The sequence below is a fragment of the Rhea americana genome, unplaced genomic scaffold (assembly GCF_003343005.1).
Source record: "Rhea americana isolate MKP2758 unplaced genomic scaffold, rheAme1 scaffold_8, whole genome shotgun sequence".
NCBI classification, from domain to species: domain Eukaryota; kingdom Metazoa; phylum Chordata; class Aves; order Rheiformes; family Rheidae; genus Rhea; species Rhea americana.
Window position 1 is genome coordinate 10,621,311 of NW_028186978.1, and position 14,961 is coordinate 10,636,271.

The following is a 14,961-nucleotide window of genomic DNA, read 5'->3' on the forward strand; positions in this document are numbered from 1 at the left end:
AATTCAGTCTCCCATAATAATGAAGACAAATGGTCCAGAATTTTTTCTTGGGGTATTAATTGAATCASTGTCAGTTTATAGGGGTTTTCTTTTGGTTGTGAAGATACTAAAAAAGCCTATTGGTCTATTTTTCTAAGCTTTCTCTCTCCTGCACATAATCAGGCAAAAGAATGTTAGATTTTCTATTATTCATCACCACTGCAATGACAGAAGACAGATAAAAGCTGTGATCACCTCAGACACACAAACAGCCACTCCTTGAGAGAAATAAGGGAATAACACATCCTGTCATTCTTCAGTATAATAATCCAACTGTCCATTAAGCAGCTCACCAAATTCAGCATGCAGGGGTTTAGCTGCCTTAGAGCACTGACAGGCGCACCTGTATTTCCCAGGCAGAGCTTTTGCAGCTTGAATGCCTATATTACACCAATGAACTCATCTTTAAAGTCACCGACCAGAGAAACGAGTTATGAATTTAAGAGAAAGTTATATGAAGTGTCGAAACTACAGAGGAGGAAATTTTGGTGGACTGCATGCAGTTGTTGAATTCCCTTCATACAGACCTAGAGCACCAAAATAAATTGATGGCTTGGCTTCTTATAACAGTGTTTCCAGTGAGAAAAGATGCAAGATATAAGCAATATTTTGTTAACTCACTTGTCCCAGATATAAGTACATGGAGCAAGCAATGGGGGAATGGCGGGGGGCGGAGGGGAACAAACTATTTTGCTAACAATGCTTTGTAAATTCTTGCATTTACCATGCCTGCCTAAGAGAATGAGCAGTGCACTACACATTCTATGTAAATAAGCAGGATATAAGAGGAGAGAAAGAAGGACTGGACTGCTGTTTTAAATTTGAATTAACTCAATATATTTACATTTGTCTAATAACTGTTAATCTGTATGTCTATGCATGAAAGCATAGAGGTGAAAAAACTGTCTCAAAGTGCATATGCATACTTTCTTCAGAAACATTATTTAAGAATATATTTTAAATGAAAAAATCTAAACACAATTCACTCTGAAATTATTATAATGTATTTCATTATGACACGTATTAGCTGCTTTTAACTAGGTTAAGAACTTTTTATATCCAAGCTGATAAATTAAAATACTCTATTAAGACCTGTTATACTAAATGCTTTTTCAATTTGACTAACATGAAAAAAAAAGCACCCTACGCAAAACCCAGTGACCTCTCCATCCATAACAATGCTAAGCTGCTGTCTAATATATCATGAAGAAATTCTGCCTTTTCTCTTGGTCTGTTGCTACAGTGGACTCACACAATTTGAGCTCCTGGGAGAACTGGGAATGTGAACCTCCAGCCCCTCCCACTGATAAAGAAAATATAAACCCATTGTAATTCATATATGGCATTTTTCATTATTAAATCTCAAAGTTTTTTTCAAAGGTAATATTAYTTTAATTTACATTTTACTGCAAAAACAACTGACACTATGAACAAAGTTGTGAACAAAGGAAGAAAAAAGGAAGTTTTAGTTATTTTCTCGGGAAAACACACGTAAGAAAGTTTTCCTGTTATACTGGAGCTTGCATGAGGATGAACAGATTATTAGACACACAGAAGTACCTCTAAAAGAATAAATCAGAGCAATTTTCCAATAATTTAACTATATGACTTTAAAATGATAGAGAGATATTTTTGAGTCCTATATAAATGAATTATGAAGATTTGCATGATAGCTTTTCATTTTTAGCATTGTCTCTTCAAAAAAAAGGCTAGGTTGCTTGTTTCCAGCCTCTCTCTTTTGAGAGGGAGAAAGTTTACAAGCTCCTGTGTTGAAGAATGACTAGCAGTTCCCAGGTGCCTACTCAGTACTTGCAGGAAAAAGTACCTTACAAATCTAGTAGCTAAAAAGTTGTACATGATATAGGCTCATTATACTTAGTCTACATAATGTAGACTCACTATACTTAGTAGATAAAAATGYCCAGGCCAAGATTTTACTAAAATAATCTTTAATTTTGTTGTTGTTGTCTTTAAATTGTAGAAGGTAAATTAGTAACTTGAGGGTGATACTAACAGGTGCTCCTGCTCAAAAAGGAAAACAGTTCATGACTTAAAACTTAATTTCCTGAAATATCCCAGGAAACAAGCAAGTCAATAGGAAAGCATTATGTTCATTTAATTACCTATAAGTCAGTATAGATCAATTATGCACTGAAATGCAAGTGTCGGTACTTATCCAGAAATGTATTGAGGCAAATATCCTTGACACAAAACATAGATAGTTTTTCCCTGGTGGTTTACATAAAGTATCATAGTTTCATTCAGAACAGAAGTAGACCAGAGTAACAATGAGCGCCTATGCCCTTATGCAGTGTTAGTACCACATGTAACTGTAAAAAAGATCACAGACCTTTTGTACTTCCAGCAATCAGAGGATTTAAACTCAATAGCTGCTTGTAATCGGCACACAGACTGTGATACAGAACAATAAATATTTGCACTGACTGTGTCACAGCAATTTGACAACAGCAACTACTTAACAGCATCCYTATAAATCCTTCCCACATGACACAGGATCAGTTCAGGCACAGTACTCCACACTGGTTCTACACGCTCTTCTGAATGAACTGCCTTAGTGGCACTATTTGACATTGTCTCCGGCTATTTAGACTTCATCAAGATTTGATTAAGATTATTCTTTGACAGCACCATGTTAATTTTGCTCTTAACTGCAGCACGATAGCATCAATAAAACAGTTGARATTTGCCAGTAAAGAATGTTATATGACTTTACAAGTCACTTTTGCCCAAGAAAAGAAATCTGATTCCTCTCTAGGGATTTAAACCTAAGCAGATTCACACTCTATTGAATAATACACAACTAATACATGAAATCAATACAATTTCTAAAAAGACATTTTGAACTTGATATTAAAAACAAATAAGCCACTTACTGTTCAGAGTTTTACTACTTGTAGATTGCCTAAAAGAATCGCATTTTTGAAAGCTTTGACATATAAAACTCTAGGATTAGCAGCCCACAATTTGTTATCTATTTTTGAGATTCTTTTTGAGGTGAAAAGGGTAAGTTCATAAAATTGATAAAAATGGAAATTCAATGTTTACCTTGTGAGCCGCTTAGGTTGAGGTCGCTCTCCAAATTTCCTGGAAAACAAAAAAGGTGCTAATTTAAAACAAAAACATTCAGTCATAGTTTCACAATGAAATATAATCCCAATCCTACTATTTCTGAACATGCATTATAAATTGGTATATTTTCTTTACAATTTCCTAGATAAAATGCTATTAAAATACCAAGCACCTCCTTGCAACAGCTTTTCCCACAAGAATAGGTATTTTTTATTCAAAACAMCAGATAACTTACTTTCTTAAACATCAACAAAAAACATTTCATTTATGTAAGTTATTTTAATGCTAAACAAGTCTTCCATTTATTTCAAGCTTATAAACCAACACAAAAATGCCCCCACCAACTCATTCTCTTTTTATTATACTTCCAGCTAGAATCCCATTTAGTTTCTCTCTAAATKTCTTTTGGGAAGTTCAGATATTACAGCTAAAACCAGTTATTATCAACATATAGAAATTAGCAGACTCTTCCCTGATTGTGAGTTGGCAAAGCACAATGAATGCTTCCCATCAGGACAACTTCTCAGAAATCAGCTTCTCCTCAGCGATTTCTTGCAGAAAGGCTGACAATATGTTTCATACATGCTGGTACAGGCATATAGTATGACCTGTGAAACAGAGCCAGGCATGATCTAAAAATACCCTGCTATACGTTTAGTGTTATTTACCCACAAAGTGTTTTCAGACAGCTGTATTTCCTTCAGTCCTGGAACTTGCCCTTGAGAAAATATCCTCTTTGAACTAAAATTTTCCACAAAAGTCTTAGCTTTCCTAAGACAATGAATTCACACAGGACAGAAACAATTCACTAACCAAGACAGTCGTCCCCCCCCCGCTCCAACAGATTAAACCAAAACAGTCTGGCAAAAGACCTGATCAAAGTCTGTACCCAACAATTCATATCTGCTTTTCTGCTTAACCAGGTAAGGAAGTATAACCACAAACTAAAATCAGGACAAAAAAAGAAACGCACAGCAGCCTTTAGACAAGCATCTAGCAGGTTTAGCTTAACACCTTTCTACCTAAAAATAAACTGAAGCACAAGTGCATCCACCGACAGTGTTCATAAACATCTCTATAACTTCCCAAGTTTTTTGATAAGCTGGTATATATTTCCCTTTATGCTTCCTGGATAATGAAATAAACCCTCCTTTAATATACCCCTACAACAGTGAGGGAAGATCCCTGGAAGAAGCATCCCCCCTGAACAGGATAGTTAAATGGTGTCACAAGAAATTCACTTATTTATGCAGTGGATCTGTGCTGAACACTATTGCARCTGGCTGTGGAATTACTTGATATACTCCAATTTCCTTTCACTACTTGTAGAAATGTACAAAGTAAAAATACTTAGTTAATGCAACTTACATAGTTAAACAGAATAGCACTCTCCTGATAAGACAAAAACATTCAGCAAGTTTTAAAGTTATTTTAAAAGACTTAAGAAACTTGTCTTCTGAAGTCCTATGRTCCACTCTACACAGAGGATTTAAATAAACAGTTTCAATCTATATGAAGATAATGAAATCAAAATGCATTTTTAATACCAGTCTTAAGTTTCTTTCATGTTTTCCTTTGTTGGTGTTAGTGTACTGCACCTGTTTGGCCTTTGTATTTTAGAAACTATTCAAGAGACTGCATTTCATGTTTACGTGAAATTTAAATTCTTAAAGATTTCCTTTGAAAAATCATGTAAGCAGGCTCCCTCTGTAGTACTATYTGCATAGTTACTGCTCTTCCCTGAAGACCAAGGATCATACCTGGCAGAGGATTCACCTGTGATTCACCTTCACTAAACAAYAGATTATCTTTAATCAAGACTCAACGGACAAACAAAAGAAACTGAAGATTAGCTGCACGGTTTTACGCAGAACTACATTCTTCGTTTCAATCCCACTGCACAGTTTAATTCACAAAAAGAAAAAGAAAAGGAAAAGAAAAGAGGTAGTTATATTTGGAACAAAGGAGGCATTACATACACACTATACTTACTTGTAGTGTGGCCTACAGACCCAGTCCAAGATGAGGACACTAGTATGCCAGAAACTGCCTAACACAAAGTCCCAGACAAAACTGTATATTCTACTCATGTACAACTTGAGTTCAGCAGATTTATTCCCTTACATGTACACTTATTACTGCCTAAAAAAGAGCTTGAAAAACAAGGTACCTACATTAAATAATTGCAACTATTTTATGGAATGAATTAAATCTTTTCTTTAGTCAAATCTTGACTATCCAGCTCAGAAGAAAAGTGCTCACACCCCCATTCTTCAGATGCAGAACTAAAGCGCTAGGTCAYCCTTGGGATGCACTGGGGCTCATTGCAGGTTCAGGACAGAAACTGAATCCTGATCATCTGACGCTCAGTGTAGCACCTTTATAAACCACATGACAGCCTTCAATAGACTCCTCCATGCAAAGTAACTTCAACAATTTCACTGTAATCAATTTATGAACATGTATAATTGTTACTCCTAGCTACAGGAACTTTCTGAAGAGATGATGCACAGCTGGATTTGATAGKTTTTTTTTATTCTTTACATGCACATGTAGGGTGAAGTAAAAGAGAAGGAAGTTACCTGCTCATACTTASAAACTTGATTTTTGATCATGTCTATTTAAATTCAGCTACTTTCTTTTCAGTAATCTCATCTGAAGTGATGACTGGGTTGTATCCTATTCTTTGGTATCAATAAAACAGCAAATTCACCTACTATCTCAAAATCTTTACAAGGATCCCATAAATGGTTTTCAGAAAAAAAGACCTCTAGGTTTTGACTTACAAAGTATTTAAATTAGTAGTAATTTTGGCAGTGATAATAACAGTATTTTAGGAAAAGTTAATGTAACTTTTCTAAACGAATGTCACGTATCATAAAGAATTATTTAGGTAAATGACCAATACACACATGGATAAGGTTGGCTGGCAAAGCATTTTTAGGTATCCAGAAGAAAAAAATCTCACTTGTTAAAAGACAGTAACAGTCAAAGAAGTTAGAATTCAAGAATTAAGAATGGAATGGGGGGGGGAGAAAATAAACATTATTATGTCACAGCATTATTCCATCATATATTCACAATCCTCAATACTCTCTGAAGTGCATGGAGAACCATAGCGAAGRAGGTTATCCCAGAATAAGAAAGGATATCAAGAAAGTAAGTAAGGATGATCAATAGTTTTCATATGCAATAGGCTAAGACCCCTTAGCCTTTCACAAGTGAGAGAGCATGAGAGAGAAGTTACAAATGGATGTAAAGGCCTGGAAAAATCGTTAATGGTAGGCAGAAGGTGAAAAGCAGGTGGCTATTTACTAGTTCTCAGAAACACAAGAATTACAAAATAAACCTGATGTCTGAAAGTTTCATTCTAAAACAAAAAGAAACTTCTAACTCTAAAAAAAAATAATAATAAGTTGTAGAGCATATTGTTGAAGGATATTATTGAGGCAAAAAMATGGATTAAAAAAATCATACAAAAGTCTTGTACAGAACTCCATCTGTTTCCATTAAATATAATGATTATTTACAATCTTACTCTCAGGAAGACCTAAACCATGATCTACCAGCAGCAAGAAAGTTACCAGAAAGAACGAACTGTCTAGATTTACCCTGTCTTTCATCTTCTTTCCCTWATTGGCCATTACTGATAGCTAGTGGGCATGGTCCAGTAAGTACGCACTCAGAAACACCCAACATCACACAGTAACGTTTTCTGCAGCACTTKCGTCCTGGAGGTCAGAATTACTGCCAAATTTTCAGTTACACTGCAGAAATCAAGACACACAAACATGATAYGAAAATAAAAAAAAGAATTTAGTGTTACATGCATTGTGTTTAACAGTTCATTTGGTTTATTCTGTCCATACATTTTCAATCTGATATAGATACCTGTATCAACAATGCAAATTGAAGTGTAAAAACTATCAGTGGAGAAACCACATTTTTTCTAATCACATAGAAGAAAAGAGTAAGAGGCTTTTTAATTTTTCTGACGTCAAGACAGCCGGTTTGAGAGTGCAAGCACATTATCTACAGCTTTGTACTAAATGACATTGAAATATCCACAATCACAGATTGTACAAACTTCTGTATTTGACTGGCATATTGATGAATGAGCCAGTTCAGACATTTCAAGGTTACTTCTCAGAGTTGGCAGTCCGCAATATTTTCCTTGAGTAGTTTTTCCTGTATTTCACTGGAATTTCTTTTTATTCAGCTTTTATTTCTCTTCCTCATCTTCATTTACATCTTGAAAGTATGCAGATTTACAGATTAAATATACACACACACACACACACACACACACACACACACACAGAGGAGTGGAAATTAAATGTGTTGCAGTTTTACTCCTATAATGGTTATTAAACAAACTAAATATACATAATTTCAAGTCCTAATTATAAGTCCATTCTTAAAGTCTTATTAGAATGTTCTCCACCATTTCCCTTCATCTTTTTCTACTGTACTATTCAAGACTAAGCACTGTTTCAGGTGTACTATATTGGAATTCTAGACATACAAGTAAGTCGTCATTTCTGTTCACAAAACTAATTCAGACAAACTGTGTTTTTATTAGTACTTCCCTAATATACTGCACTGCAAACGTGTGTGAACATTAGTCAAACCATAATGACCTGCTGTTGTACACAGTTGTATTTTGATCCAATAATTCTTTTCCCAGTTCTGTATTTTTTGAGCATTAAGTTTATATTTTTAGTTCATGGATTTTCTGTCTTCTGATATCTTGTAGAAATTATTTCACTTCCACATTTTTTCAYTCTAGAAATAACTTTACTGATACATCACATCCCAAATCATTCCTCTGCTCCAAAGTCCATCCTTTTCAGGTAGCAAGTGCCAGTTTAYCATTCAGACTTCTACTGAAATAGAATGGGAAGTTATTTTTCTTTATTTCTTTTTATCTTGTTACAAGATTATAACTGACTGCCCCTCAAGTAATATTAACATTAACCTTATAAATACACCGAGCAGTTTTACTAAAACTTTTAATATTAGTGGGTTAAAAAGAAAGAAAGAAAGAAAACAAGATATAGGATAAGTTTCAAACATTTTCAGAAAATGTCAGAATTCCAGGTCTTTTTTTTTCAAATTCTGAGATCAGATACACTACACACTCCACTAACTTTTGTACTGCTGCAAGAGCATGAACTTCCACTGTTTTTTCCCAGCATCTACACAGAAGCAGGAACACAAATCAAATCTATCAGTTATTATATGCCACTATTAAAAGTGCTTAACTTTTTTCTGTTACACAATAATGCTTTCTGCTGCTAAATTTAATGGTTCTGGCTGAAACTTTCTTCGACAGTGTTACACCTCAAGCCAGTTTTGGAAGGAAAAATTTCAGCCAGGATAGTTTTGTAATTTGCAAGACCAAATTAACTACCTACCTACCTACCCACCTGAACCTCACACCGTACCATTCCTCAGCTTCCACTGGAAATCTGAAGTCACTCGAAACTGCTCTAGCATCCTCATGCCTTGAGAATGAACTTCAAATTTTTTTTAGTATTGGCCTCGAGCCAAGAACACCTCTTTTGCAATCCCTGAGAAAGTCCATTCACCTTTTTTTACCCAGCTTAGAAGCCTTAGAATATTTCCAAAACATTCAAATAAAGGTGAACTTTAGCAATTTGCCCTAATAATTCTACCTTCACTTGGCCTATAGCCTGACACAATTTTGGCTTATAATAATAATAGCATGCCTTTTGCTGTAAATAATGCTCTCCAGAGAAGCAAAAAGCAAAATGGAGCCATTAAATTTGAATATAGAAGAAATAACAGCTGAGAGGAATGAGAATATGTGGGTGATGCCAACATGTGGGGGACTATCAGGAAGACAGAGAACTGGGAATGGGAAAACATATTTGAGTGGTGAACTTGTACTTGCTAGGTTAGAAGAATGAACCTCAGAAAAACATTATGGGAGATGATGCGGCAAATAAAGTCTGTGCTAAAGCAAAACATTCACTTTGCATGCTGGAATAGAGAAAGACCAACAAAAACATACAACAGTTACCATTTTTTTCTTAAGCATTTCCACAGTGATCTAAAAATTTCAACAATGTCAAAAACAAAAGCAAATCACTATTCTTACTCTGAAGAATGCAAAAAAAAAAAAAATAGCAAAAACTATGTGTTGAGATCTTAATAATCTCTTTTTTCCTTTTTGCCTTACACAATTGTGAARGGCTCTCTGTCGGAAAACTACAGGAAAAACACATGCTTTCTACATGGGAAGCAAGCGGCAGACTTTTAAAAGGCATAGACTGCCTGCTCCATTGGTAAGTCTTGCGCACAAATATCAAACCATCAAATCATTTTGAACAAGACCTCCAAAACTGTCAGTGCTTTTGACTGACCTAGCAAGGGGCTAACATTTTTCCCTACCATGAAAAATTGTTACTGAAAGCAACAATTGCTTACTTACTCAAATCTCTAAGTAACTAGTCCAGTTATAACACAGTAAATATCAGAATCTTTGTCGCAAAACATTTTAGAGCAACTTTTTCATAAGCTACAGAAGATGGTTATAACACCTCAGAAAGGAYTGTGGAAACAGTCTCTAGAGAAATGCTCAGAAGGAAGTTTTCCTGAAGGAAGTTATTCCATAACTGTTAATATAATACTTTCAGCTCCTCCTCCTGAAGCACAAAACTCCAGCAATAAGGCACTGTCCTAAATCGGTGATTGCCATGTCGGACCCAACAGCTGATTAAGTGGCAAGTCCCACTCCCAGTAAATAAAGCTGTCAAATTAATGGGTTTTGAGGTATGTGCAGTGTACTTAGAAGAAAGAGCCTACGGGAAGCATAGGCTTACTATGAGATAGATGGAATGATTAAGAACACTAAATTAAATACAAAATAAAATGACTAAAAGTTTTACCTTCTCAGAGGTCTGAGGGAATTAATACAGAAGCAGAAATCTAAAGGGAAGAACTTCCAATTTYTATAACATCTCTGGAGAATTTTTAGAATACACTATGCAATTCAATGAGAAAGAACTTAAGAAATTCCAACTGCTGCTCTCCAACAATACAGAGTGACAAGGAAGTCTGACAAGAGGTTAAAAATATACAAACTTCTGCATTTCTAATTTCCATCAAATAGGTGGCACACTGAAAGTCATCAAAATGTGGTTTGTGGATGAAGAAATAACACTGTTTCAGCTTCTGTAGGCAAATTTTGGTTAAAACTTCTGTGTTTTGCTTAATTGCAGTTCTAAAAATATGGTTAATTGTCAGGTGCAATGCCTTCCTAGATCTCTCAGTATAGCCATGCAATTTGTGAAAGTATGTGAAAAAAGGTGAAAAGTCTAGAGTTGGACAATGAGACAAATGTCTTTTAAATAAATAAACTAAAACATGACAAATTATTTATATGCATTTTTGATCGTTTTCACTCAACTTCAAATCAACAGCTGTTAGGTATGTGGAAAGGCAGAGAGTCTTTCAAGTATGTGTTGAGCCTGTAGGACAAAAAGACCCTAGTCATAACCGGGCCAACTACTTCCACCAAAACAAACAAGAATACTTTTTGAAGAATTCATTTCAAGTTACTATGTGCTCAGTTATCATAAACTTATTGAGAACTGTGTAGTACAAGCTCACCAGTAACATTCACTTTACAAAGCTATTAATAAATTTACTTAGCTTACTGAGGTTATCAAAGAACACGGGAAGTGAAATACTAGGTTTTCAAGTCCACTTTACATTTAAAGCTTGTGTAGAGGATTAATACAAAAGTACTCATTTCAGCAGTTAACGGAAATACCACTTGAAGAAAAGTAGAAGGAAAGAAACTTCAAATACCACACTAAAGTCTATTTTCTTTGTCTTTTTAAAAAATTCTCTTTATCCCTGCTGGTTTCCAGCTTCAGTTTACCTATTACAGACAAAGACCGAGGTACTGAAGCTGTAACGAAGGAAGTTCATACTCAGATTTTAAACATATTTAAAATTATCAAAGCCAAAATATACAATACCGTGCACGCACAGGACATACTGAACAGATCCCGGGTGTTATCCCTTAACCCTCCATTTTTAAAAAATGTATCATACAGGTTAAACAGTATACTACAATTTATGTAATGGTAAGGTGCAGTGTGGTTTGTTTTTGCAGATATCTACATTTAAAATAACAAAAATTTCGTCCACTGTAAAACAACAGCAACAGATACAGGTTTTACAACCCAGAGATTTTCTCTTAATGCAAATATATTTTCCTGCGCATAGATTTCTGTGAGGAAAAGATGCAAATGCTGACAGGATTTCTGTGCATTTTGCTTACACAACCATACTCTCTCACAAACATTTTAGGAAACAACTCCCAAGAGAAAAGATCATCCATCACTAGGAAATATTATCCCATCCGGTGGTTTCACATACACAAAAAGAATTCCTACATACTAGAAAAAATGACCATTTATGATCCTGCATGACCTGGTATATAAAAAAAGAGGATAAAATCTCACCCAGTAGTTTCTGCTATGACTGATCTAGGAAATACACAATGAAAGTAGCTGCTGATTCAGATCAGTTTTAACATTTTTTCACTGTTGGGGATAACTGAAGCATTTGATTTATTCACTTTATTCACTGATTTCCTTTATTTTTTAATGAAGTTGAAAATAGGGCATTGTTGATTTGCCAATGGTAAAAATGCACAACTCAAAATGATGCTCTGCATGTTTAGTACACAAAACTTAAAGAAAAAAAAATGACTTTTTTAAGAGTTAATGCAAAAGACAGGTACAATTGGATATCTGAAGTTAGTGAAGATGTAAATAAACACAACTAGTTAATATTATTCATGCCCTCACATACAAATAAAATGTTTCATACTTACCTTTCCCATGGATTAGGTTATTGAATAAACAGACAATATCAAAGGCTAAAACAGAAAACTTTCAGAAGGAAAATTTTATCTCCTCCAAGACAAACATGGGTTCAAAATCCACAGGTCAGATAATTAAGGGAAACACAGAAAGCTGTACTAGTAGGAACATACTAGAAACACAAACTAACAAGAAAGAACCAAAATAAACAAAATCTTATTGTCAGAAGAAAGGCTAAATGATGGAAAAAGTCTTCTCTCAGTCCCTGTTATAATGTGAAACTGTCTTAATTCTCCATGAAGTTTTGGATAGATTCATTTTCTCAGGCTAACTCTCCACTTCCCTATATATTTTTTTTCCTCCTTAGCCTTCCACTGATCTTTGCTGTTTGTCAGAACTTAAAGTCATGCAGCCTAATACGACCCGACCTACGTGAATCTTCCTAACCACTGTGGCTTTATTTGGGTAATGTCTGAGAAAAAGAAGGTTTTAAACTCTTAGACTACTCATATCCTAAACATTTTAGGGTCTTCTGCTATTTCCTTTCACTTAGCAAAACCACAGAAGTTGTCTCTGCTATTTCCTCAATAAAAATACTGATATAGCAATTATTCAGTTCTATGGGAGAGGCAGAAGACACTGAAGATGCAGATGCATTATTTCACAGTAATACATCCTAAGTGTTCTCCTTTGTTAYAAAATCTACTTAGAGTTATGTACAAGTATAAATATATATATACACATATATAACATATATAACTAAAAACACAAATAATGCATTTCAGAGGCTCTTACTCTTTCCATAACCATTATATATCCGAGGCATGGAAACCGCTGAACAAATGACAGCAGTTGCTGTCAAGGACTTGCTCCCTCCAAGCGCAACCACATTTATAAGCACAATCCTTTAGAGCTGATGAAGTCAGCAGAAAGACACTTTCCAGAATCACCCATCAAGCCCCAGGCTGGTTCATCATTCAGCATGAACACATGCACTAACAGAATCACATTTTGTCATCAAATCACTCTCGCTTTTGCCAGCTAGCAGCACTTGATGCAGAGTATCTAGGGTTAGTGGTCATAATAAATGTTGTTATAAAGACTCTGTCCTCAAGAGCTTAGCATTTAGTTAGATGACAAAAGCAATGCTGAAGAYGTACTCCAAAGTTAACCTATTCTTAAAATACACTATGATTTCAACATTTACACACAATGTATACATACCCTCATCCAACCTGCTTTGAAATCCTACTGACTCAACATGCCCTCCTTCCTATCCAACTTACAAAAGGAGATAAAATTAATTAAAACCTAATTGAGGGACAGGCAGAATGGCAGCCTTTCTCCTATCCCCAAAGTTCTTTTCTCCTCCGTAGGGGGCGAATGATGGTGCTCCAACTGCACTACGGCTCTTTGGAAGTAAAGGGCACTGCAGCAGCTGAAGTCACAAAACTAGTTTTTATCGATTYTATCGATACACAAAATATTCTCTCACTTCAAGAAAAAAAAAATTACTTAAAACCCACCTGCTCCAGGGTGAATGCCACTGACCATGCACTATCAGATCTTTGTATTGCATGATCCTGTACCGCTCCGACCTATGCTTACAGAATGGAAGTCCTCCAGAAAAGGAAACATGTTACGTGTTTGAAACAAGTCTTCTACTGTACAGCAGTATATACACTTTTGGCACTATATCAAATAATACTGATATAAATACAATAGAAAAAGCTCTAGTTCATTTAGTCACGCCCTCTCACTGGAAGTCACTGGTTCAATTAGAAACTCCCTCTCCTTTTTCTGACCCTCTTTCATCCTCCCACATTTCTTTCATTATTGTCCTCTCTCTTTTCCAGTCCCCATAAAAACAAAATCGCAGAACCACAACTGCAATTTAAATACAATTTACACTGTATCAGTAGATAAGCTCACTTTTAAACAACTTACATGAGTAAACATATTCACTTGTTTATAGTAGTCAACTTCAATTTGGAAAAGCACAGTAAATCACTATACTTTTGCATGACTCTAAAAATCAAAGTCCAGTCCAAAATGAAGTACAAAGCATTTTAATCCAAAAAGAATTCACACAACTCTGCCATAATAARTAAGTCAAGAAAGTCACTAACGACAGTTTAGTTAAGAACAAGAAAGTGCCTGAATCTATATCTGGAGATATATTTACCCTGTTTTAAATTTTTTTGTAGGTATGCTGCAAGGAGCTACAATAGCCCAAAGATCTCAAGCATACTAAAAAACTTAGAAATTTTTGATTTAGAGCACACTATTAAAAAGGTAGAATGGTGTGAAATTTGAGAAACATTATCAAAGAATTACTCCATTTATTAAAATTCCTTAAAGTTTTGACTGAATCCCTAATAACGTTGGCTCAAACGTTCAGTGGAAACTGCAGATCTTTCACACACTTACCTTAGCAACTGAAAGAGATATCAGCTTGAAAATCAGCATGCCAACAGAATCTCAGTCCCTAAAACACAATATAATTTGGCTCAGCTATTGTAACTGCATAGGGAATGTGCAATGTAAGGGTCATTAGTTTTATCTTCCATCCACTAGTTTATCATCCATCCACTCAATACAAAAGAAAAAAGAAAATGTTAGGAAAAGGTAAAAATTAATGCACATAGTTCACAAAAATAGCCACTAAAATAATACTAAACTGCTAATACACAAAAACATGGTTATAAAATGTAAGGTTCCACATTTACAATTTTCAATGACAATTACTTTGTCAGCATATAGTTACTAGATTTTTTCTTTTACATCTAGTCCTGTATATCTCCTCTTGGATTTCAAAGTATCATATTTCTACCTTGGCTATCAACTATGAATGGATATGAAAGTGAATTTGATTATTTACTCTTCAGAAAGTGATTCTGTGTCCATACTACTAAACTATAACCGAAGTGCCAATCTGCTTTTAGCAAACAGCCTTCCTGTCTTTTAA

The 14,961-nt window shown here is 34.9% G+C and overlaps 1 protein-coding gene across 4 annotated transcripts in view; it reads right to left on the minus strand.

Annotated features, from left to right (window-relative positions):
- Positions 1-14,961, minus strand: part of RBPJ (recombination signal binding protein for immunoglobulin kappa J region) — a 153,468-nt gene that overhangs the window by 24,286 nt on the left and 114,221 nt on the right. For all 4 annotated transcript variants that reach the window (XM_085322678.1, XM_085322677.1, XM_085322676.1 and 1 more), the window contains exon 2: positions 3,106-3,144. In XM_085322678.1, coding sequence (XP_085178804.1) covers positions 3,106-3,144 — 39 coding nt within the window. The remainder of the gene's footprint in view (positions 1-3,105; positions 3,145-14,961) is intronic.